At 44.9% G+C, this 26,373-nt stretch overlaps 2 protein-coding genes across 5 annotated transcripts in view; one reads left to right on the top strand and one right to left on the bottom strand.

Annotated features, from left to right (window-relative positions):
• The window catches only part of LRRC56 (leucine rich repeat containing 56), a 40,466-nt gene extending 35,359 nt beyond the window's left edge, over positions 1 to 5,107 (top strand). Inside the window, exons 9-12 of the mRNA XM_066619567.1 lie at positions 395 to 525; positions 1,751 to 1,944; positions 3,428 to 3,779; positions 4,918 to 5,107. Of these exons, the coding sequence (XP_066475664.1) occupies positions 395 to 525; positions 1,751 to 1,944; positions 3,428 to 3,779; positions 4,918 to 5,107 (867 nt within the window). The remainder of the gene's footprint in view (positions 1 to 394; positions 526 to 1,750; positions 1,945 to 3,427; positions 3,780 to 4,917) is intronic.
• Positions 5,108 to 5,763: 656 nt separating this feature from the next.
• LMNTD2 (lamin tail domain containing 2) overlaps positions 5,764 to 26,373 on the bottom strand; it is an 87,055-nt gene continuing 66,445 nt past the window's right edge. For 3 of the 4 annotated variants that reach the window (XM_066610874.1, XM_066610867.1, XM_066610882.1), the window contains 8 exons: positions 24,764 to 24,909; positions 21,548 to 21,683; positions 18,281 to 18,476; positions 16,969 to 17,085; positions 14,614 to 14,804; positions 13,355 to 13,500; positions 11,472 to 11,557; positions 5,764 to 7,954 (listed from right to left, as the gene is read on the bottom strand). In XM_066610874.1, the coding sequence (XP_066466971.1) occupies positions 7,808 to 7,954; positions 11,472 to 11,557; positions 13,355 to 13,500; positions 14,614 to 14,804; positions 16,969 to 17,085; positions 18,281 to 18,476; positions 21,548 to 21,683; positions 24,764 to 24,909 (1,165 nt within the window). In that variant the 3' untranslated portion in view covers positions 5,764 to 7,807. Of the gene's footprint in view, positions 7,955 to 11,471; positions 11,558 to 13,354; positions 13,501 to 14,613; positions 14,805 to 16,968; positions 17,086 to 18,280; positions 18,477 to 21,547; positions 21,684 to 24,763; positions 24,910 to 26,373 lie in introns of those variants that run through there. The other variant, XM_066610890.1, reaches the window with a different exon arrangement.

Here is a 26,373-nt window from a genome sequence, read left to right as displayed (position 1 = left end):
CGGCCTGCTGCTGGCACAATCTTACCTTTGCTGAGGCTTGCTCCAGCAGAAGGTCCTGCATTTGCTGTTTTGTTTAAAGGGACCACGTGAGGAGGGAGAGAGGTGAAGACCTCCCACAGTAAAGTCAGCAACATGGGGCTGGGCATGGAAGCCACCTGTGAGAGCGGACTGGCCTTTTCCTCCCTCAGCCTGCAGCAGTCTGCCAGTTGATGGACTCCACCTTCTGTGACACAACAGTAGTGGCCTGGTCCACAGCAAATACTGACCAAGATTAGATGAATTCCTTAAATAAGATAATGGTTGTGAACAGTGTTGTCTGCCTTAAGATGTCATGCAGTCAGTAATAAGTTTTTAGACAAAAATGTGGTTCATAATAACTCCCCTATTTTCATAGTCTCCAGTATTGAACCTGTCCCAGCCACAACACCATATAGCAGAACATAACTATGACGCAGAAGAAACTGTGAGTGTAAATGGGGAAGACATATTGGCTAAGCTGAAAATCTGGCGACAGCATCATTACCAGTAAGAGTTCAACTTTAGTCTCTGAATCAGGAGTTTTTAGAATCTGTGAAATTTACTTCCTAAGTAATTGATTTTAACTTCTGTGTGGCATTAACATTCAGAAGACAAATATGTTTGCATTAAGTAAATGTCATGCTATCAATTCTCCATGGAAAGGAAAAAGATAGGGAACGTTGCCACTACTTGGTGAACCCAAACATATGTAGTTGCAGTTGTGATGAAGCATAGCGGTCAACTCCATATTATGTCTTCTGACCCATTCTAAACATGCCCAGTTCATAGGGATGAGGTTATGGAAACTCTTCAGCCTCCACAAGGGCTACTCCTTGTTATGAAGAACCTTGCTCTAGATCAGTGGTTTTCAAACTCTCCAGGAATTTGAAAACCGCTCTAAGTTCTTGCGGGGACGGGGGAAGGCAGCAGAGGCAGGGGGAAGGCAGCGGCGCGATCCCCAGGAAAGTGAAAGTATCGCACTCCACTTCTGATTTTGCGGAAGTGGAGCGTGATTGCTCCACTTTCACATCAGAAGCTGCTGGGAGCCCTGCAGAAGGTTGCGCAGGGCTCCCCGCACACCCAGGAGGCTGCAGGAGGCTTGGGTAAGTGCACCCAAGCCCCTGCAGCCCCCCTGAGCGGCGCAACCCTGGGGATCACGCCGCTGTCTTCTCCCTGCCTCCTCACTGCCCCCACCCCTTAAGGGGGCAGAGGCCAGGACCCACAGGCTGGGGTGTCGCAATGCCACTGTCTGAAAAGCCTTGCTCTAGATTATCATATGAATAAATTCTGCTTTCTCTATGTTCTCACTGATTTACCAATAAACGTTCCAGCCATCTTGTGGCAATGCAGAGGAATTGCCTTTCACTTTTAAATTCAGAGGTTTTCCATACTAGCACTGATTTGTCACTTGTAACCCATGGCTGAGGTAGTTTATCTTCAAGGGTCAGAAAAAGATTCCCTGGGAGCCATATCATGCAGATCATTGCTACCCTCACCTACCGCTAGATTGGAGGTGCAGTACATGAATATGTTCATGTTGGTAAAGTTTCTCCCACAGCGCAATGGTCTTTTTTAATGTGGATTATTTTATCTTGGTTAGTTCCTGTAGTTAAATATCTTGGGCTTTATTCGTTAATATCATTAGATTTGGGTTTTGTTTTAAATATGTTCTGACATGCTGTAGGGATGAGGCAGGATGAAATGCTTACCAAATAAATGAAATATCTGGCAGGTGCCTGCAAGCCCTCCAAAGGGAGAAGCCCCCCCAGGTATTAAAAATAACACACAGTGATGATGAGGAGGAAGAAGACTATGGCCTGAGTGACAGCTTTGATGAAGATGTGAAAGCAATCATGAAGGAGGACAGCTTAGAAAAGATGTCATCAGATTCCTCCTGTCAATCCCATCTTTGTCAGTCATCATCAGGTACAGAGCAAAAAGGGCATGTTCAGATGATTGCATTTCTGCATGCAAACTTTAATAATCACACAAGCCCTAGTTTAAGTGTCCAATCCATTGTAGGCATAATAAAAAGAATGTGGGGGGAGGGAGAAGAATAGCTGCACTAGTCATCCTTAAAACAATCATAATTGGATAGATATGCACTACTACACTGAAGAGAGGCACAGCTTTCAAAAATGCAAAGAAGAATGGGGGAGGATTGCTGTTGTAGAAGGGTGTTGCCTTGACCAGTGTATTTTGGGTTTCTTGTTGCTTCCTAGTGTTACTGCAGGAGGGGTGATCTAGTTGGTCTAGAACAGTGTTGATCAAAGTGTGCTCTTAGGAGAGCCTTAGGGCTCCCTGAGACTCTTTCAGGGGCTCCATGAGCACACCATAAGAGGCCACCATCTGCTCAGCATTATGCCACTCTGTGCATGGGCCAGGACTCTGGAGCTCCCAAGACTCGGTGCATGCACCATTGGGACTCCCTGAGTCTGTTTAGGAGTGTAAAGGACTTCAGAGCCAAAAAAAGTTTGAGAACACTGGTCTAGAATAAGATCCTGTAGCACTGTGAAGGGAAACAAAAATTGTATACTCGGAAGAAACAAAAGCTGAGCCTTTGAGGAAACCATACCAGAATACAACTTCTATGCAGCATGCCATGTATGTGCCCAGAATAGACAGCTTTTTCCATAATACAGGGGAGCCCTTGTATCTGCTGATCCCGTATGCACGGATTCACTTATCCGTGGATCAATACCTGTGCGTCCTCTCTGGAGGCCCTCACTCCCGGAGAGACCTCTGAACCCAGCAGAGGCCACACACTTCCATCAGCAGCCTGTGCTGGGCTCAGACCAAGCCTTACAGTTAAAAAAAAAAGTGACTTCTGGTTTTTTCATGAAACCGTAAGTGCCGTTTTTAATACCCTAGTTATTAGGCATTAGGAGGCTTGGGGAAGCTCTCAGTGGCTTCCCCGTACATCCTAATGACATTAAAAATATTGCTTCCAGTTTTTCCGTAAAACCAGAAGTTGCTTTTTTTTACTGTAAGGCTCAGTTTGAGCCTGGCAGAGGCCACAGACAGATGTGCACGGCCTCTGCTTGGCTAAGAGGACCCTCTGGAGGCGAGGAGAGGAGAGTTGGGGAGGCGTTTCCTGGTATCTGCGGTTTCAATTAACCGGGGGGGGGGGCGGTTACAAAATGGAACTCCTGCAGATGGCAGAGCACACCTGTATCTTCATATAGCCTGAATATTAAGAGTTTGGATTCAGCCCTCCAAAATGTTGAAACCTTTCCTCACATTTGAATCGGCTGGTGTTTAAGTCATTCTTCATGCCCTACTATGAGTAAGGATACCTGACCTTCAAGCCAGTTAAATATCAGTGAAGGCTTTTCAGCTCTAGTGGCTGTTAGAGTCTTGGGTGAAGAGCTCTGCTTCTAAATGTGTGTTCTTTCCTATTGCATTTCAGATTCCTCTCATTCCCTAGAAAATGCATTACCCTCAATTATTAAGCACTCTTTGGTACCTTCTCCTCCAAAATGTCCCTCTCCAGCAGCCACAAAAGGTGAAACAGTAGGGCTTCTCAGAGCCAGACGCCTAAATGTACCCAGTTTGAAAAAGGAAACTTCCCTGGAACCAATCAACCCATCCACTGTGAATGGAAATGCGGTGCAGCATATTGTTGAGAAGACTGCTGTTCTAAGTCTCCACAGAAAACCAGATACCTCATCAGAACCAAAGCATAGGCCTTATGGCAATGACAGCAAGCTGACAAGGAGACCCACTTCAGGACCAGCAGCAATTGGATCCACAAATATCAGGTTTGACTTGCTAAAACAGACAGAAGAAATCTGCACTGTATAAAGACTGCTTTGTTGGCTCTGAGAGTATGGCTGTAATCCTGTGGAGAGTTAGACTGCACTCTGCCCATTCAGCTCAATTATTTAAGCATACATAATTTTCTGCAAGAATGTGGCAATAGTCTGCCGATGTTGGAATGGTGGCTTGAATCATGGTTCTGAGCATTGTTACCCTTTGGAGTAATTTGCTGCCTACACCTCCGTAGTACATGTGTATCTCTCTCATGCTTACCATAACATGGAGGTAGCTCCAGTTTTGCCCTGGTAAATATGTTTGCAGCAACTGTATGGGTTGTATGTTCATCTCTGAAGTTTTAGAGGACACTAGCTATTGACTCCTGGCTGTGGTTGGCCAGTGTTTTAATTTAAGCCAGGGCTAGCTGGGAGCAACTCTCAAGGCCAACCTACATTTCATGCCAGATGTGGAGTTGCCTTCAGAATGACCTTCCCCTTAGCATGTTTTCCCCCCTCTCTCCCTAATGTGTAATTTCACTCACATGTGCTGTGTTTTCTTACTCCTTTTATCATTGGCAGTCAATACTGTACTGCCACAAATGCAGAGAAATGTACAGTGTGACAGCATCACTTCACACCAAAGTTGAACTCCATGTAACAGAGACAGAAGGGCAAAGCAGTTTCTGGTAGAAGCCACAATTTTCTTGTGGTTCAGATGGCTCTCAGCCAAAGTATGTGAAACAACAAATTATGCATGTAGAGATAGGGAAACATATGTCACAAATTCTCCCACACATACTTGGGCCTTAATATTGAAGGACCTGACTTGCACACAGCAGCTGTCTTTTTAAAAGTTATCTGCTGTAGGGCAATCGCCCCTCTTTTTACTTGATACTATGCCCCCAAAAGCAGGGGTCTTCAATTAGCAGAGGAATAATTTGCACACAGTAGAAAGCCAGTCACCCTTATTCTTGTACTATTAGTGCTGTAGCAGAGCAGTCTTGTGTTCTCGGGTATGAAGCTTCTGTATTTATAACAGTTTTGTTTTGCATGCAATGCTTGTGACATTTCCGATGAGCGCAGGATGACAACTCAGTAATACACTTGCTGTACTAACTCATTGTATTATATTTCTTCTCTTCAGAGCCAGTGTGGATAGAAACCTCCAAACAATGATTGACCTGCATCAACCTGTTGTTCGGTCGTGCACAAAAACACCAGAAAGGTTTTCAGTACTGAACGTGACCCGCCCTCTGACCCCCAAAGCTGCCCTTCAGAGCTTGCCAAGCAGGCCACATATCTCAATGATGGCTCAAAGCAAGACCCCCAAGTAGTAGGCAATGCCTTGAGAAGCTTGCAATATGTTGTGTTTAGATCACAGAAGCATTTGGCTGCTTTCTGTGTCTTCCATTCTCTCCTGAGCAACTCAGACTAACTTCTGACTCAGCTTTTTTCTGAACACAACACCATCTCTAGATTAGCAGAGCAGCTTAAAGATTTACCTCAGACCAAATTGCAGCTGCAAAGAGCATGTCTGCAACCTTCTCATCAGTCACTTGAGTAGCATTTTTTAGGAGGGAAGGCTTGTGCCACTGTAGCTCCCTCAAGGGACTAAATACCTTATGTTGAGAGCAGCTGCATAACTGGTCTCCTGAGCAAGGGTGGCCACTTGGACTTCTACCAGTGGGGAAGAAGGTACATTGGGTCCTTCAGCATTCCCTTAGGTGTCCAGTTGCTGCTCCTCATGTGTCTACCTGCTGTCAAAGGGATATGCTATCACCAGTCAGCCAGAGACAGTGTGTGTCGCTACACTGGAACCAAGTATGCTTTCAGTGCACTTTTGACAGACATCTCACTCGCAGGACGCGTCTTGATTCAGGTATTAACTTCCATTCCACACTGATGTGGAAAGAGTCCAGACTGCTTGAAAATGCTTTTCAGCACAATTGAAGAGCTCAGAGAAAGTTCAGAAGCATTTGAACATGTCAACTTGTTTTATTTGTGTTCAGAAAAAAACTCATCCCGAACTGCTGTCATACCTTGGTAGGTGGGTTGTGTTTCTCCAAGCCAGATATCCTTGTAAATATGTTTGCACTGGATGTGGGAGGTTCCCCAATTCACCTCATGCTTTTCTACCACAGATGTACACTTGCAATCAAAAGTTCCATAATTTATTTTTCCAGATTAGTTTTAGATTGAAAGATTATTTTTAGCAGTTTCTTCATGTATGTCAGTCACAGGGAACTTGGCTTATTTTTAGTTACTGCTTTAGGCTGCATTAGAATACACTGTGAAATGTTAGCAATTCTTGTAAAGTGTAGACTGGCTTTGATTACTGAGCTCTTGTCAGTTTCTGCTGTCTAGTCTATGCCTGGGTTTTGCATCACATGGCTACCAGCTGACCTGTGAACTAGACCATCACAGATCTGGCCAATAGTAATTTCTGTGGTTCTGATAGCTGGAAATAAAATGCTGCTGCCACCATGGGAATTGGTGCTGGCCATCTCTCTGAGTGCCCAGTTCATGCATTATCTTTTGTTCACACAGAGCTCAGGGACAGCTGGAGCTGCTTACTAGTAAATCAAAAGCATTGACTCAGATGTGTGAATGGATAATTAATGTGACTATTTTTTGAAACCAAGTAATGTAATTTTTGAAATTAATGCCACAGTTATTTCCTTGGAGACTAATACAGAAATTATGCAACAACTCAAGCTACTATGTACTTATTTCAAAAATCTGACTAGAAAAATGTAATAGAGAATACTGCACAGAACCAAGCATGAAACTGAATGCTCAGTCCAAATCTTCAACTTATGTTGAAGCCAAAAATTAATCACCATCAAAAGGTTTTAGGATCTTTGCCGAGCAAACTGTGCCTTCTCCCCTTGTCATTGGATTAAAAGGTATCATTAAGTTTCACTTGTAAATGCAGCGGAGATTTGCAGGGCAGTAGTAATGACAATCGGAGAATGAAACTGCCCATAAGGGTTGATGCACCATTTTAAGCCTGTTTCCCCTTTCAGTGCACTCTCACACAGAACTCATGCCTCATATTCTCTCTTTCTATAAACGTTGGTAATGTGAGCAGATCAGCAACTCTGACACTTAGGGCACAATCCTAACCAACTTTCCAGCGCCAAAGTAAAGGTATTGCAGCTCCAAAGAAAGGGAACAACCATTTCCATACCTTGAGGAGGCCTCCATGTGTGCCACTCCACTGCCAGATGCAGTACATGTCCCCTTGACACAGCTATGCCAGTGTTGAAAAGTTGGTTAGGATGTGGGCCTCAATCTGTTAATGTACATTGATAGTTAATGTACTATCTGTGGGCCAAACCTGAGATGGCATTTCCATGTGGAAATTTTCATAGGACATGGAATTGCCACAATTGCACAGGAAGGAACTTTCAATTTTAAGGAAGCACAAGGAAGGAGTGCTGAAATTTAGCATCATCATGCCTCACAGCATACATCTTAACAGCCAATTTCCCAAATGCTTTTCTCCCCAGCTGAGATCTGAATCCAAATGAGAGAAAAGCAGCTTGGGTAGACTAGCTGCTGGAAGGTAAACAGTAGGATGGGAGTGGGGGAAAGGGCTATGCACTCCTTACCCACATGCCTCTTTTACTGTTCATTTCACTTCAGTTCTGAGCCCCAACCCCGTCTTTATATGTATTTGGGGCAATTCTATGTTTACATGCTTTAGTTAACCCAAATTATTTACCTGGTTCCTACTGTCTACAAAGGAATGGACCAGTTAAGGCTAGCACATTAACAGATCAACTACCTCAACTGATCATGAGACAACACTTCGGAGCATATTCACAGTGTTAATGTGCTTCTACCTCTCGCTGCTTCCTGAAACCTTTGCTTTAGTCTGATGCTGCCACCTTCCAAGATAGGCAATAGGCACCAAGAATCACCTCAGATTTGAAGTTGCAGCTATCAAAGCAAAGGCCCCTGTCAAACAACCTGCATTGCTGTATTTAAAGAAGCCACATGAACCGCCTTTGCCACGATTTGTCGGCCCATCATCTAGCAGGACAGTACCGCCTTAGGGGCAGATCTGTGGTGAGGGGAATGTAGGTCATATACTTGAAACCATACTTTGAGCGCGCACTCTTCTGTCCTATCAGAGCCACCATGGGAAGCGTAGTGTCCAGTGTAGTCTTGAACCTCTGGAGAAAAAAATACTACTGTTAGCAAAATGTCATGGTATTAAAATTAAACACGTGCCTGGCATTTGCGTGATTTCATCAAATGTAACTGTACTGTAATCCAAGGCCAGAATTTATCACTAGGAATCAATTCTGCCTGGCAGCTATAAAAAGGAGTTCCAGGCACTAGATATTGCACTGCTGGGGGATGTTTGGCTCTTGCTCGGTCATTATAGCAGCTTCACAAACTGAGGTGGGAAACTGATGAGCACCGTTGTGTTACAATTCATTATCCTCAAGGGAAGAAGGGAGGTAGCCTGTGCTGTCTGAACATAGTTCCTGTACTGCATGCTGCTTCTGGAACTACCTCCATTAAAATACTTTTTTCTAGAAAGCATTGTCACTATATGTTACAGGAGGAGTGCTCCTTCTGACTTATGTGCTAACACTGCCTTCCTGTGGCAGTGCTGTGTGAAAATCTCATTCTGCATTTAAATATCTGCACAAAGGAAGATTTCTGTCTTTGGAAAAATGTGGCACTTGAGAAGGCAAGAAGTTACTTGCCAGTTGCATATTGGACTTGTGGCACAGAATGGAAGCAGATCCATCTAGTTAGCACTAAAGTTAAGAATCCACATGGACCCTCCACTTAACAGAGTAATGGGGGGGGGTCTGTTTAATCTGAACACCCTTTCCCATTTATTAAACTCTACCCTAGAAAGCTCCCTCAGCACTGCTGCTCTGCTTTGCTCTTCAGTCCTCAAGCTTATCAGTGTACTCCTGCAATCTCTGTTTAGCTACTGGCTTTTTAAAAATCAGCAATTGTGGACTATAAGTTTTAAGTGAGTTCTTACTGACATCTAGATTTATCTCTATTCTCCCATCTCTCTGTCACCTCAAGAGATATCTATGAGTTTTTGTCATAGAACCTTAGAACAGGACACTAATAATTTCATAACAGGTTTAAAAATAGATGGGGAGACCCAAAGGCAGCACAAGATGAATACAGGGCAAGTTTACACTTCAGCAGGCTTAGGACAATTAAGAGCCCACTCCTTTCCCCTTCCAGTCCATAGCATTCAGTGCCACCAATGGAGCAAGCACTGCTGGCTATGATGGGGGACGACAACCAGAAGTCCTGGGAGAAGTAAGTAGAAATCTTTTTTAACTTACCACATTACCTCCCCACAAGCTGCCTAGCCACCAGGGGGTCTCTGTGGATCAGTTATTTAGCTGGTATAAGCCTGAGGAGCTTCAGCAGTGTGTTGGGTCAGGAAAAGGGAAGTAGGATCTTAGTATGCACTGTTGCAGACAAGATCCTCCCTATCAGCCTGGTCCCCAACTTGATTATCCCCTGAACCATCCCCTCTACCACTACCGTCTCCAGCATGGTGCCCAGGAGTTGCTGGTGCGCACATGGAATCTCCAGTCATTTGTGCTGGCAGCTCCAAAGCGCACAATGGTGGCATGGCTTTCACACCTCTGGAAGGAGGCTTACAGCAAAGGATCACAAGATCTGCTGCCATAGCCCCTCAATAAAATTGAACAATTAGCCTGCCAGATGTTTTCACTTAAGGTTATTCTGGTATGGTAGGCTATCTTTCTAGGAGAAGCTTATTTATTATGTAAAGTGTACATCACACAAAATCATTCACATTCTCAAATCTATCTTAAGACACCCAAAGAGATGCAAAAGCAGCCGAGAAAAACAGCCTTCTTTCAAATCTTGTAGCAAGGGTTGTGTGTGTTTTCTATGCCACAATGCTTTGGAAAAAGGAAGAAGCAGCAGGAGCCACCTCAGTGTTTATCCTGGAACTTGATAAAGAATTTCTTGGTAAATAAGGTTTTGAGATGTTGCTCACCTGTCCATGTGTTTGCTACTAGAAGACTTAAGAACATAAGAAAAGACCCGCTGGACCAGGCCAAGGCCCACCTTGTCCAGCTTCCTGTATCTCACAGTAACCCACCAGATGGATCTGGGAGCACACAAGACAACAAAATAACTGCACTCCCTTGCACCTGACATTCAGATATAGGCTACCTCTAAAACCAGAAGTTGCATATAGTCATCATGGCTTGTAACTTGTGATGGATTTTTCTTCCAGAAATCTGTTCAATCCCCTTTTCAGCCATTTCTGCCCAACATTGCATATACTCAACAGGGACCAAATGTGTACACCTGTGGGCCTGGCAAAAACAGGTTAAAGGCATCTAGGGCAGGTGCTATAACTACATCCTGTGGCAAGGAGTACCTTTCATTCTGGCTAAAGAAATACTTTGTTCTAACTCTTCCAATACTCAATTTTAGTGAATGTCCCCTGGTTCTGCTGTTGTATGAGAGGGAAAAGAACATCCCTATCTACCCCCTGCGTAATTTTGTATACCTCAATCATGTCCCCGCTCGGGCCTTTTTTCCTAGACCAGTGTTTCTCAAATTGTGGGTTGGGATCACCATTAATTTCAGTGTATATTTTATTTTTAATATATTAAGACGTTTGTATGTTACAGGGAAAATGTTATAGGTCTGTACTTTTCACAGGCAACTATGTAGATGCTTTTAACAATGATGATAGTCAATTGAGATAGTTCAGGGCTGGGTGAATCTGGCACTAAAGTGAATCTGTCCCTCTTGTTATGTGAACACTTGGGACTGGCAGTTGCACAGCGCTTCAGAACAAAGATCGTTGTGGAAATCTGTTAGCAATGCCCACCGGGGTATTGCAACATAGATGTGACGGGCCAGAGCGTCAGATCGTCCTGATCTCAGAACTGGCAGCTGTGCAGTGCTCCAAACGCAAAGTGGGAATGTGTTCCACACTGGGGAACACATTCCTGGTGTGCAGCAGTTGCCACTTTGCACACAACTTTGATAGCCAATGGGGCTTACTCTGAAGTAAGTGTGGATAGGATTGCAGCCTTGGGAGATCAGCAACAGGCTGGGAGGGTTCTTTAAATAAATTTTTAAATTTATGTAAACTGATAAGTCCGAACAGATTGTCATTCTAAAAAGTTGTTCCCTGTGCTGAAAGGTTAGAGAACCACTGTTCTACTAAAGAGTCCCAAACATTGTAGTCTTTCCTCAAAAGGGAGGCGCCCCAGCCCAGTTATCATTTTGGTCAATCTCGTCTGCACCATTTCCAGTTCCACTATATACTTTTTGAGATGTGGTCATAATACGCCAGATGTGGCCTTACCACCAATTTGTACAATAGCATTATAATATTGGCCATTTTATTCTCGATCCCTTTTTTAATGGTCCCAAGTGTGGAACTGACCACCCACTGGAACAACACTTTTGTCAAGCTGTCCATCAGCACCAAGATCTCTTTCCTGAACCGTGAAAAACATTTCAGACCCTATTAGCCTATATGGGTAGTTTTAATTTTCTGACCCAGTGGGCATTCCTTTACAACTTACTTACATTGAAACAAATCTGCCATTTTGCTGCCCATTATCCCAGTTTAGAGAGACCCTTCTGGACCTCTTCACAATCCCCTCTAGTCTTCATGACCCAGAAAAGTTTAGTAAGAGTACTTACTCTTGCCTTTGGTTCCTCAAGTAGAGGCTGCCACATCTGAGAAGCAAAATAGCCCTCCTGACTGATTGAAGACTGGCTGTCTTTGACTGCCCACAACAATAAAAACAGTGCATTATGACTACTAAAAACAGCTTTCCTATTATGAGCTGTTTCAAACTAGAAATCTTTCTGTACTTTAGCAGACTCAAAAACTTTTAGACACCTTTCTCTGTCCCACAGGACAGATATGACTGACTTAGAGCAATTTGGGAAACCATGCAGCACTATTTTGTATTGATTTCAATTTTAGTAAGTACAGGCATGCCCCTGTATCCATGGGGGTTCCATTCCATGATCACCTGAAACTGTGGATAGAAGTGAACACCTGCTCCCCCACCCTTCGGATCCTCAAGAAGCGGTGTGCGTGGGGGGTTCCACAGACCAGATTCACAGATAACTGAATCTGTGGATACAGCCCCCCCCCACTACTGTAAGCTGCTTTGAGCTTTTGGAAGAGTATAAATGTTTTAAATAAACAAATATTGTAAATAAAATAAGACCCGCTTTGGGCAGGTAAGCTCTGCTCAGGGGGCAGAATGGGGAGGAGAAAGGGCAGGGGATGGGCAGATTGTGCCTGGGAGGGGAGCAGGTTCAGCAGTGGCAGCACATGCCAAATCCAAATCCCTTTCCAGGCCTTAACTGCCTCCATAGATCAACTCAGACTTGCACCAGTGATAATCACTGGTGCAGGTCCGATAGCAGGCCAGCATAGGCTTACCCCAGGGCAGGGGTGTCCAAAGTTTTTGGCAGGAGGGCCACATCATCTCTCTGACACTATATCGAGGCCGGGGGGGGGATTAATTTACATTTAAAATTTGAATAAATTTACATAAGTTTACATAAATGAATATATTAAAGATGAACTTATATGAATGAATGAAGATCTTGCAATAGCTCAAGACCTACAAAAGGCCTTGCACAAAGCAAGGCCGGCCTTTCCTTTGCTGCTGCTACTGCAACACAGACATGAAACAACAAGCAGTGGAGGGAGCCCTCATCCCACAGCTCACGCAAGAGGTCAAACAGTCGCCCTCACGCTGAGAGCGGTTGCATTGGGCCAGTGTGGGCTCCAACAAATCTCCAGAGGGCTAGAGGCTCATTGGAGACTGGGGGCTCCCTGAGGGTCGCATTGAGAAGCCTCGAGGGCTGCAAGTGGCCCCAGGAATAGGGTTTGGGCACCCCTGCCCCAGGGAAAGGGAACAAATGTTCCCTTACCACAAGGAGGCTTCTGGAGGTTAAAACTCTTCTGCGGGATACAGCAGGCCCCACACTGGCATCACTGCACAGGTGATTAGTTAAGACTGGGCTATAAGTACGTTATACACAAATGTAAGAAATGGAGACCAGAAACAGTTTTAAAGAAAGACAGACAACGTTGGAGAATTTCTTGTAAGCAGAGAAGCAGTAAAGAGAGAGGGAACCTTAAGCAGATCTCTGCTTCAAATCACTTTCCCAGCAACAAGGAAAAAGGCACTTTGAACCCAGCAAGGAAGAACGTTGGAGAGGAGGAACAATGAAGAGGTGAAGGGTTAAACATCTCCTTTCCATTTTGGCCCTTTCTGCCCTAAAATAAATACTGGAGTCTACTGTACATACTTTTCTTTTTTACAAGCACATCAGGATTCCATTACATATATTTGTACATGTGCAATTAGCTTCTGTGTGCCTTGTTATAAACTTATCCTATAAAAACTTCTTGTTCATGTTATCTACATCCCTAATTTTGTTTTAATGCAATAAATATGTTCTATGTGATGAAGAAGCTTTTAACACACAACGTGGCTAAATGTTGGATAACTGTGCACTACAGTAGTACATATAAACCCTTATGTTGACCAACGTACCCGGGAGTGGAGGTAAACTTTTGGTGGAAAAGAAAGATGCACCTGAAGACCCACTACTTGTATTGCTGCCATTCTTCTTGATGACTATGCAACGACCATTCCCCATTTTGCTGGTTGAAGAATCAAGAGATAAGTGTCTTTGGTACCTGAATAGAAACACCAGATGGACTCAATATAAAAGTTCATGCAAACAAGCACCAGCTCTTGCTACTTTGGTGGCCGCTGTGAGATACAGGAAGCTGGACTAGATGGGCCTATGGCCTGATCCAGTGGGGCTGTTCTTATGTTCTTATGTACTGCCACATGCTGCTAGGTTGGATTGGCTTAAAGGCTTTGCAACATTTTACATAGGCAGCATTTGGCATGGAAAGTAATCCACCTTATTATGTAACAGCTTCAAAGCTAATACAGTGAGCCCACTGTATTTGCGGATTCAGGACCCGTGGATTTCACTATCCGCTGGTCCCAAACCTGTGGGTCAGCCTGACATCGACCCTCCGGAGGCGACCAGAGCTGTGCTCCAGTTGCCTCCCAAGAATGTTTTGAGATCCATGGAGGTCTTTTAAGGCCTTTAAAGGTCAATTCCAGTTTATCATAAAAACTGGAAGTGACATTTAAGGGCCTTAAAAGGCCTTTGGAAGGCCAGGGAGGGAGAACCCAGAAGTGATGTCACATGAGATAACAACCTCATTGCCCCAGGTTCCAGTGCCTTTGGTGACACCACTGCTGCAGTCTCCCCGCCAGCAGGCCTACTGCGTGCATCGGTGGAGGCTGCTTTGCACTGCCATAAATCAGCCTCCATCGGCCTAATGCTTGCTATGCCGTCGTTGGGAGGGAAATAGGGTTTTGCCATCATAGAATAAACCCAATTGCATTTGCAAGTATTTGCTACATTGACATGCACCCAGCTCAGCATTAGACGCCTGCAAGCTGGGCACCTGATTTTTGCACAGCTTGTTTGTTTCCCAGTAAATAACCCCTTCTGTGCCATATACTGCTGTGTTCATCTTGGAGACTAGAACTGAAACCTTGAGTCCACTTTAGCAGCAGCCAGAAAAGCCTCATTTCCAAGTTGGTTTCTGCCTGCTCTCTGGCTTTAAAGTCCCTCTCTATACGTATATACAGGACTACAGTGAATGCCTTTGGTAACATCTTCCTGGTCCCATAATAGGTTTCATTACTATCAAATGGCTGCAGCTATGGGCTCCTGTGTTCCCAAAGCTACTGCTGTCATCTAATGAAACCCACAGAATCTGTACCTTTTATCTGAAGGGCTAACCGTCTCCCTTCTTGCTGATGACAAATGTAGGTCTGTCCTTGAGGGTAATGACTCAACAGGTTCCTCTTCGTGTTCACTGAGTGGAAACTTGTCCACTGAGAGGTCCACATTATCACCGTAGGCCTCCGCAGCTGCTGAGAATCTGTGAGGGGCTACATATTGTGACACAGTCTCAAAAGGTGCGGGAAGAGGAAAAGAACGTTATTCACCAGGCTTTGGTTTTTAGCTCTCATACCATGCACTGAATCACTTGCACTAGATTTGATGCTACTCTCTGTAATAATTAACACACAAAACTATTATTGCAATTTAAAATGCAGATCATATTTTAGGGCCAAACTCATTGGCTTACCTGACCGGGGGGGGGGGTCAAATGCCCGAGGCCGCACCCTGCAGGGGGCAGCACCACAACCCTTCCACAGCTGCCATTTTTTTTTTCAGGACCATTTTCAAGGACTTAGAAAGACTTTTAAGGGCCAGGGAGGCTGCCCGTGGCCTCCCCAGCCCCCAGGAGGCCTTCTGAGGCCTTCAAAATACCAACAAACAGTACTTCCAGTTTTTGCGGAAAGCCAGAAGTGCCTTTTTTGGACAGGACATGGCATTTTGTGCTCCTGTGCCCCCCGGCGGCACGGGGGCCAGGTCAACAATTGGCCAAACTAGACGGGGGAAGATCCATGATTAGATGTTCCAATGTCGTTTTGTTTGGCTAAAGGCAGCTGCAGATGGCCCTACATTTGGACTGGTGGTTTTAACCCTTTCTCCCATTCTGATTCCCAACTGGAAATCACCTCCCAGGTTGCTATCTGCTGCAGCAGGGAAAGATATAGGTGCCTGTATTTATTTACTACATTCACATGTTTCCTTTGCAATGAAACTGATTTGTGGGAAATGTCGGATGGATAAAAGGAAGTACATCATCACATACAGTGCTTCATTATTAATCAATGAAATTTGCTGCCACATGACATGCTGAATGATTGAGGTAGCTTTAATAGGGGATTCCACAAATGCATGGAGGAGTGTCTCCAGTGCCATTAGTCATGATGTTACATGCTTCCTCCTGGTTTGAAAGCTGAGGAGCAATGATGGGAGAGAAGGGTGCCTTCACCTCCTGCTTCTGGGTTTTCCAGAGGTAAATAGCTGACTGCCATGAAAAACAGATTGCTGGATTAGACGGAACTTGAGCCTGATCCAGCAGGGCTCTTATGTTCTTTCTTTCGTTATCAAATTAAAGGCACAAGTACTCCAGCAGTCTCCTATCTAGCCACTGACCACAGTCAGACTGCTCCAGATTATATGGCTTCAGCCTATGTCCTGCAACTTCTCTTTTTCCCTCTTCTGCAGTCCTTAGACAGAACACAACAGGCTGCCTAATAAATCTTTCCACATGTTAACATCCATCTCTGTTAGTAACTTGGTACACTGAGAGTTTGTGCAGTATATAAGACAATGGGATAGCCCAGTTCAGTGAAACATGGTGTCTGCTGCATCCCGCAGGGGAATTTTGACCTCCAGAGACCTCCTTGGGGGAAGAGAACGTTTGTTCCCTTGCTAAGAAGAAGGCCCTTGGTGACCTGGTGGGTCTACTTGCAGCTGCACCAGCAATATTGCTGGCACAAATCCACATGGACCTATGAAGGCGGATCAAGCCCAGGAAAAGGGCTTGGATTTAGTGGATGCCACTGCTGTCCAGTCTCCAGTGGGTATCCTTGGACATACACCACCTCTTTTAGTGGCACATGTCTGAGGAGAGAAAAGGGATGGGGAGACTTAAAACGAAGGGGATAAGATCTGACGCACGCCATTGCTGACAGATTCACCCCCTTCGGCCTCCTCCCTGCCCCTGTTCCTCTCCCTTCCCAGCCCAGTTATGCCCCAGTCCTCCCACTCCCTCCCCCTCCCTGCTCACAGCCTGCTCCTGCTGCTGATTTACCAACAGAGGGGGCACCAGGCAGGCTGCTGCTGTACAGCTGGAACTGCTTGCTGTGCCTGGCAGCAGCCTGGTTGAATGCTATAGTACACAGCATAGCATTTCGCAATGCCAAGATCAAACTGCATGGCAGGAATCCAAGTTCCAGCAGTGCAGCCCAAACATAGGTTTGGGATGAAATGAAATGAAAACATGCTGAATGTTAATTGATGGGATCTTGATGAGCTCCAGTAGATGGAAATACTGTCTCTTGCATAACAATGTTATGCTTACTGTGAAGCAATGCCATCTTTATATGATACCCCGGCACACACTTCCATCTCCCATTTTTATATATAACAAAGAAAAGTACTAAATAGCGCTTGTCTTCTCTTCCAGAATACCGTATTAAACAAAGCAATTCACCTGGCCATTACGGTCACAGAGGATGGTAGTACAGTCTGGGCCGGCCTTGAAAAACTTCTGAATGTCTATTGAGGGTAGAGGTTGCTTGTGAGCAAGATTGGCCCCTGCAGCCCAAACCTATAAAACACAGTGCAGACAAATAAACCAACCCACATTCCTGAATACTCTTTTTATTAATCATTATTAATTATTATTAATTCACTTTTTATTAATCCGTAGCCTGGCATCTTCTTCTGCAAGGACAGCATGCAAGGAAAGGATGGGGCAGGCAGCAACTGGACAAGCAGCAATACAGGGAAGGTAGCCGGTGCATGCAAGGCACCCCATCCCAATCTGATGCTTCCCCCAGCCCACACTCACCACCCAAAGTGGCTGTTGTAGCTGACCACTTTGCAGGGCCATTCCTGCTTCTCCTGGAGCAGTTTTGTTAATAAGATTCAGCAGACTACAATCAGATATTTGAACGAAAGATGTAGCTTGGCCCTCATTATTTTATAATCAGGGAGCTGAGCTGAACTGAACCGATCCCCAAAACTGGTTCAGAAAGGGTTTTCTTTTTTTTCTTTGTTTAAGTGAACCAAAACGGAACCCCAAACCTCTTTTGTGCCTTAAACCTGAACAAAACCCCCTAAACATAGACATGCGGCTGTGATGATGGTTTTGTGTCTCTGTTTCAGGAGAATGGGATATGAAAGTGTCACACACTATCCATTCCTGACATGAAAAAAATAACTGCATGTCCCTCATCACTTCCCCCACCATGTTCCCAAATTGATTCCACTAGAACCAACTGTTTACACCCAACCTGAGGTGCATTCTCCCAGGGGGAAAAAACATTATCACGCAAGTCTTTGCCTTTCAGTTCCAAAGACAATAGTACAGTATCCAGAATATTTAGATAATATTCTGCTTCTCCTACCTTCCTCAAAGATCCACCGTTAGCCTCCTAGTTGTCTGCCATCTAGCCTTCCCTTGGCTGAAAGCTTTGCAGGACCACAAACAAAATGCTAAGGAGCCTGCAATGTCTCAGGTATGCCAGATCAAGACCTGATTTAGAGCCAGGAACCCCTGCCACAGGGTGGGTATCATACATTTTGAGTATCACAGGGGAAACAAAAGCGCACCATGGTTTATCAGAACATAGCTGAGCCCACATAGGTGCACTTTGAAAAATCCCCTATGCATCACCCACAGGATTCTAGATTACCACTCACTTTTTCAACCTGTCTTTGACACGAACACACACGTTCTGCAAGTCAAAGGGTTTATATCACCCCAAGGACTGGGAAATGGAGAGGTCCCTGCCGCTTACAGTGATGTGATGTTGCGCAGGCAAAATGGTACCAAATGGAAAGCGGTAGATAGATACTGGGAATTGTCCAATCCACTGCTGGATGATGTAGCCACTTAGGTCTACTTCCTTGTTCAACAAAGAGTTGAGGATTCGGACAAATTTGCCTTTACTATGTACTGTGACAATCTTTAGGGAATCTGCAGCAGCATAACATCTGGAGGGGGAAAAATTGAAGAGGAGAAAGAAAAGATAAATTAGTTGTATAAACGGACCCTACTTATGGGCATGCGGGTGAGCTGTTAAAGCCATGATTCTGAAAGCATAAGGCAGACTTCCCACAGGAAGCACAGGAGGTTAAAGTACAATTAGCCCCTAAGAGCAGAGTTGTAATTGGGGCAGAGCCTGAGGGGCACCTGCCCCAGACACTACACTGGGGGGGGTGCATGACTGCCCCTCAGGCTCCACCTTAGTAACAAAGGAGGTGCTGGTGGTTTCACACACCCTGCTCCTTCTTCCCTTCAAGTGACCGGCTTCCCTTCCCTGCACCCGGCTTCCCTTCAAGTGACATTGTGATGTCATTGCCCTGGGCTCTGGGGCAATGTGTTACCCAAGTGAATTGAGGTACAGCACATAGGAAGGGGGGGAAGTGTGGGGAAAGGGGTCAAGAAAAAATCAGACCTTTTCTGAATTCCTTTGATTTGAACACTAAAATGATGTAATGAACTAGAGGCCAGTTCTGAGAAATACTGGCCAATATGAAAAGAACTAGAAAGAAGTCCGCATATGCACTGCTGAATTACTAACTCAACATACAAAGAGTATAGTAAGAAGGTTTTGAAGAAACATGGGAGGAAGAGTGGTCTGATGGAGTATGCCAGCAGATGAATATTTATTTTATTGATATACAGGGGGCCTCCATATCTGCAGTTTCAGTTAACCACTGATCAGATCTGTGGCCCCCCCCCCAACACATCCCCAGAGGCAAGAGGAGCTGTGCTGCCCTCACCTCCAGAGGGTATTCCAAGCCCCACAGAGGCTGCATGCAACCGCCCACGGCGTCTGCAGGCCTCAGAATGACAGTTTAAAGGGAAAAAAGCATTTCCAGTTTTTCGTCAAACTTTTATGACTTTAAAAGGCAGGGTGTAAAAGGCAGGGTTATGTCTTTAAAAGGACCAGGAAAGCACTGGAGGTGGGGGGGGCATCCCCAGTATCCACAGTTTCACATGACCACAAGGGGCTCCAAAATAGAAACCCCTGCGGATATAGGGGCACACCTGTACTGCTTTCAGCCTAGACAGTCTCCCAAAAGAGCCTATTCTTTAAATAATAAAAAGTACAATATTTTAGTCAAGTTGGTTCTGAGAGTGTAATGGACTCCTGGACTGGCTAGTGCTGAAGACACCAACCTACAGAAGCAGCAGCTCCATTGTCTGCAAGGGCTTCTGGTTCCTGGCAGTCAATGATAAAGGTTGATGGTTCCAGATTCCTACCTTCAGAGTGATATCTCTCTAATGAATTGAGCTCAGCACTCAAATTCAGACGATCAATGCAGGCAAATTTCACTACAGTTGTCCCACGTTATCCACTGGGGTTCCATTCCAGAACCCCTGGTGGATTTAAAAAATCCGTGGATAAAAAAAAACAGTGGAAAAATATATTTAAAGACCCACTTCCAGGTTTCTTGCCCCTCTGTTGCACCTTATGGAATAAGGTCATGCCGAGACATCCGCAGGGGTTTGATTCTGGGATTCCCTGGTAATACCATAAAATGTGTTAAATAAAAGCAGTTTTAAAAATTTAAAAGTGCATCCCTTTACAATTGTGGTTTAAAAGCAGCTTTTCTTACTGTTGCAGAGAGGCAGTTGGCAATTAGAAATGCAAGGGACCCCCTGCCTTTGCCTGGCTCAGCTGAAGAATGGAATGATCGCTTGCATGACTGTCTCACTACAACAGTAAGAAAAGCAGTTTTTTTAAAATTGTGATTCAGCACATTCCTTCTCATTTGTGGTGGCCATTCATGTTGAGTCAAATTCGTGTATAAAAACTCAGCATATAACAAGAAACTGTGCTGAGCTTCAGTTTTTTTTCTCTGTTATTAGACAAACACAGCAGTTCTCTAACTCTCTGGGAGAGTTTGAGCCACAGTAAGTATGTGCAGGGGTGGGGGGAAGGTAGCAATATGATCCACTGGATCACGCCATTTTGGAGGAGCACGGGGGCTTGCTGCCACTTACCAGAGCCTGCAGCAGCCTCACTTAGGTGTGGGAAGCCCCCAGTCAGCCTCTGCAAGACTCCCTATGCTGGGGAGACCCTCAAAATTACGATCGTGACCCGGTTTTGCATTTGCACCCAGTTTGAGAACCACTGAACAAACACTTTGATTCTGAAACAAGGTGTTTTGCATTATTCCTGCTTTAAAAAAATGTGGCAGAATGTTTACTCGAACATTAGGTTCAAGGGCAGCAAATGTACCCCCCAGAAAAAAGGAAAGTGGTCATCTGAAAGGGTGTAGTAGCAGCTTATACAGAAGTTGGCGAGGGGGAATGATAGAAGAAATACTATGGGGCCGTTGCCTATTGAACAGGTGATTTCCAAGTGAACAGAAGGCCTATGAAGGAGAAGCAGAGAAGTGAAGGAGTTAATTAAGGTACACCTGCCTCTCCACCTGCCCATATCAGTGCCATATCTTGACAGAGATTGTATCTGATGAGCTATAGTTAGATTAACAGCACAATCCTATACATCTCTACTCAGAAGTAAGTCCCACTAAGTTCAATAGGACTTACTTTCAAGTGTGTATAGGATTACACCTTGACAGCACAATATGTGTGTCTACCCAGAAGTAAGTACCATTGTGTTCAGTGGGGCTTACTCCCAAGAAAGTATAAATAGGATTGCAGCCTTAGGACTGCAATCCTATCCAACTTTCCAGCACTGATGCAACTGCGGTGCAGCCCCAAGGTAAGCAAACAAATGTTCCCTTACTTTGAGGAGACCCCCGCAGAATGCAGTGCGTGCCCCATTGCATGGCTACGTCAACACTGGAAAGTTGGATAATATTTGTTTAGACTTTTATGCAACAATCCTATGCGCACTTTCCTGGGAGTACGCACCATTGAGCATAATGGGACTTACTTCTGAGAAGACAGGAATAGGATTATGCTGGTAATCTAACAGAAAGGGAATTAATAGTTAAAAAACAAATAGGAAGTCATTGTGAAATAACAATAGCATTTATTTTCCCAGGAGTGAGATCTCCAAATTCTTTCACTCAATGGCACTAACCTTTTGCATTCTTCTGTGGACGGGACAAAGGTGCCATGGTCCAAGGGCATCCACACTGCCCCATCTACAAGCGGTTCAAGAGTAGGTTTACGGGTAATGTAGTTCCAGTAATCCTGGGAATGACTTAGGTCCACAGCTTTAGAAAGTTGAAACATAACATTCTCATATCGCATATTGACACTTGCTACTTTTCCCCCTTGGTTAGACATTACACAGCATTTCATTACATACATAACAGCCCCATCCTGAGCTACCCGGCATGCAGAGCTGCAGGGGCACTGGAAAAGAAAGAGAGCGCCCCCCTCGCCCCCTTAGAAACTCAGAGGCCTGCTGGCTCAGAGAGAATAAAATTGCCACTGGATTCAGAAGCAGGAACTTGAAGGAAGGATGATTGGAAGAGACTTGAGAGAAAGAGATGTGGAGGAGGAACAGGGTTGGGCAAAGGCCAGGGGAAAGGGGAGCTGCAGAAATATTTCTCATGGGCCCTAAGGATAGAAAAGGCTATGTGGCATCCCTGAAAACAGGCAAGGGAACACGGGAGCCAGTGGAATAATTATGGACTAGGAAACCAGGAAGACAGTGAAGGAGCAGTCGCATTTTTCATAAAAATTGATTTGAATTCATCAGCCTGATCTGCAGCAGTTTTGTATTTTACTGCCAAATGGGAAGGTTGTATTTTCTGGCCTGACCAGACCAGAACTCAATTTACATTTTGGTAGATCCTAGTCAATGGCACATTAGCAAACTCCTTCATATCCATACCAGCAGTTCCAGCCTCTGTGCATCCACTGTAGTGGAAATGTGCAATATCCCTCAGGGAGACAGGGTGTAATGTCAGCAGTGGCCCCCTCACTCTGACAGGTCTGGGAAACATGGGGTTAACACCATGGCCTTATCATTCAGTGAGTGTGCTGCACAGCTGCAGCCACTTGAAGGCAACAGGGCCCTCAGGGATAAAAACAGCACCAGAAGGAAGGTGTGTGGGTGTAGGAAGAAAGGGGGGGGGGAAAGCTGGTGTGTGGCTGCCATGCCAAAGAGCTGCTGAGAACTGAGATGGTGCTGTGGTGGCTGGAGAAGCTGCTGGGGGGAGAGGGAAGGAAGGAGGACCTCTGCAGTTGAACAGGTGAGACATCTGTTGGGGTCCAGATGGTGGTGGGGTCCAGCAGTGCTACAGTGCAAAACTAGGGCTATTTTGAGTGAAGAAGAGGGGGCTAATTAGTCTATAGTGGACATAAGATCTCTAAAAGAAGATTTTGGCACAACAAGCACCATACTATCTATAGTTGAATGCATACAAAGGATGGCAGCTGGCAACTTCTGGATTTTGGCTTTGTTCTGCTCTCTGGCAAAAACAGGAGATGACCACTTGTCTATCAGATGCTGTTTATTGTCATCAGCAACCTCTTCTAAGGCAGAGTTTGTATTTCTTGTTTACAAAGAAATCTCACTACACAGTAAGACAACTGTGTAACTCTTCCATTGCTACTTGTTCTCCGAATTATACATCTATGCAGCTTGACTAAGGCACAACCACAGATATCCGTCTAGTCAAAATAAATAGTAACCTTGTCAGATATGTTATCTCATGGGCGCATTTCATGGAAGGAATGGGTTTTCTCAGATTGTGATGAGACTCCTCCGTATAAAATTAACATATCAAGCTGCCCTTAAATGTTGCTATTAATCAGTGTTTTGGGAGATGATGTGAAATCATATTGTGGCAGACTGCATGCTTTGCATGCAGAAGGTTCAGTCCCTGGTAACTCCAAGTAGTGCTGGAAAAGGGCCCCCATCTAAAACCCTGGAGAATTGATGCCAGTCAGCGGAGATAATACAGACCGAAACAGATGTCATACTGCATTCAAAAAGAGATACAGGAGTGGATTCTTATGCCTTCTGAGCATATGATGTCACATATAATGAAGCCTGTGCTATGTTTGCCCAACTGAGGGGCATTTAGGATTGATTTTGCCACGTATTGTCATTACTGTGTAAGAACAGTAGCCCTGGACTATATGATAAGTATGTAGGTTCCTGACCTGTACCTGCTCCTCATTTTCTAGAAAATATTTCTTACTCACAAGCAGCCATCTTGCCCCAAATATACTTTTTATACACGCCTCAAAATTAGTCCCAAGAGCCTCCATGAGCCACCAAACTGCAGTTAGATTAGTGATACAGAAAGAGCTGAATGCTGAGGTAAAACATGCCGGCAAGCAGTGGCTTCCTGCTGCAGGGCAATCAACAGTCATTACAGAGTAGTGGCCCACGACTGGCCTAGCCACAGGGTGGGAATTCCAGACCCCTAATTTTTAGCTCTCATTTTTTAAAAATAAAGTGTAGTAAATCTCTCGTCCTATTTGTCCACATACAAGGAAAAGGATGCAATCAGTAGTACAGGTAGGTCCTCCTTATCTGCAGTTTCAGAACTTGCAGATTTGACCCAACATGCGTTCCAAACCCACGTCTGGAGGGCCCACAGAGGACCTCCACATGCAACTGGGAGTGCCTTCCAATTGCATCCGGAGGTCCTCTATGGGGTCTCCCGCAGATTGGTATCTTCAGGTTTGGTATCCACGGTGGGAGGGGGGGAGTCCAGGAACACATGGGATCCATGTCCTGTATTCCACCCCATTGCTCAAGAAGAACATCTTCTACTTTCCAGTGAATAAGCTATCTACAATGGTGGATCTCTAGCAAAAGAGCTGCAAGCATTTATGTAAGAAACGGGATCTGATGTGGTAGGCCTGGTCCCCCGAATTGCAGATGTGTGTGAGCTGGTTTGTAGTTACTCAGTGACAGGGCTGGCATCAGTGGCTGAGGGTGCATGCACATCAGAGGGACTATCCGTCCTGGCTGACTCCTAAACACTTAGTACCTATGGCAGCACCCAGTGCGCATTACGGGGCAGGCAGAAGGCACCACTGGGGTCTAGTGCAAGGCTCGAGGGCTCCAAGCAAGCCCAGCACACTCCTCAATGATGACATATACTTTGTATTTCTGCTCGGAGACTCACTCATTCATTCTCTCACAGGAACTTGGCTCTCTTAGAACAGTTGCGACAGATGGAACAATTCCAGGGAAAAAGGCACTGTGTGCGTGTGTGAATGAGCAAGCACAAGTGTACTCACAAAGGCACATGTATGCATTATATGTGTGAACTTTTATCAACCAGCCAGTGCCATACTGTTTTTAAAAGGAAGTATTTGAACTTACAACTTGAAGGTGGAATTTTATCTGTTGATGGCAGACTCCAGGTCGATTGGGACAATTTGGTATCAGTTGAAGTGGGATCCGATTTCTGAGAAACAAGGACGGCCAATGAGGATTGTTCAGAAACTGTCTTACACTCCGTTTTTAAGCTGTAGATGGGAAAAAAAGGTCTGCATGGGGTCTTCTGATTTATCCAGAATTTTTAAAAACCCAGACATTTAATGTTATGCCAGTTCATCCCCAAAACAGCAGGAATAGTGGGATATCCTGTCCACACAAAATAGGGTGGGAGCCTTGCTGCAAAGCGTATAGCCTGCTCATTTGCTTTATTTTTAGAAAGAATTATGGGAGATTTGTGCTTCGATAGTGGAGAGGGGGCCATACATTCATCAAATAAAAAAAAGGGGGGAAGCAGAGAGAATGTCCCCATGACAATGTTGCAGGAGGAAAAGATACTTGCTGGAATTTTCAATTCTTTTCTTTCAAAAATACTACACAAAAATCCCTGTGCTTGAGTGATGCGATGAGGGACCACTCAGCCTCTAAGTTCAGTTGAAGATGACACAGAGTCTGGAATCACAACATTATCACAGGCATTATCCAACCAGTGTCATGATCCTCCTGCTACCACATTCCTCATAGCAATTGCATGAGCAATAGAAGTGCCAGCTGGGGTGTGAGGGAAATCACGCTTTCCCTATAACAAAATATTCAAAAAAGCATACTGGGCAAACGCAAAACTCCCCACAACACAACTGCTCACTTGAATGAACTTATCTGCATACCACACCCTAAAATGTGTTAACTATGCATTTATTACACTTTAAACAAACAAATCTAGAAAGGCACTTAGAGAATCACAGTTCCATAATCCAGTTGTCTTGTCACCTTTCTTTCCATCTTTATTTCTTCTGTCCTGGTACTTCATTTCTCATAGTTCCCATTCATATACACCTCCCCCTCCCAGACAAACTTGCCAACAGAGCAGGCCTAAGCACTGAATAATGTCAGGCAGCTCCTCCAGTTGCTTCCTGGAGGTGGGAGACAGCAGAAATGCATCCAAAATAGCAGCAAACATACACACTGCACACAGGCTGCCCATAGCAATTTCTCAGTACTATTATGAACCACACTAGGAAGTCAGCACTTATGCCCCACCCTTCCCCACTTGGCTGGGGAGCTGTTAGAATAATCCAATGACAGATGTCTTGACCTTGTCTTTGACCAGATGTCTTTGAACTTGTACAAACAGTTCATTAAAAATAATAACAACAGGGTGGGCAAAGGAGCAAGGTGGATATTAGGGGTGGGAGAGTTCTGTCTCACATTTTACAATCTTTCCAAACAAAAACAAGTATATATTAAACATCGGCAGCCTGATCCTAAGCATCAAGAGTTAGTTTTCTCATTAATTTCTATCATCTTGATCAGGGGTGCCCAAACCCTGGCCCGGGGGCCATTTGCGACCCTCGGGGACTCCCAATCAGGCCCGCGGGGAACCCCCAGTCTCCAATGAGCCTCTGGCCCTCTGGACACTAGCTGGAGACTGTGCTGGTCCAATGCAACTGCTCTCAGCGTGACAACCAACTGTTCGACCTCTCACTTGAGCTGTG

This window comes from Tiliqua scincoides, chromosome 1 (genome assembly GCF_035046505.1).
Source record: "Tiliqua scincoides isolate rTilSci1 chromosome 1, rTilSci1.hap2, whole genome shotgun sequence".
Lineage (NCBI taxonomy): Eukaryota > Metazoa > Chordata > Lepidosauria > Squamata > Scincidae > Tiliqua > Tiliqua scincoides.
This window is presented reverse-complemented; position numbering and strand designations above follow the sequence as displayed.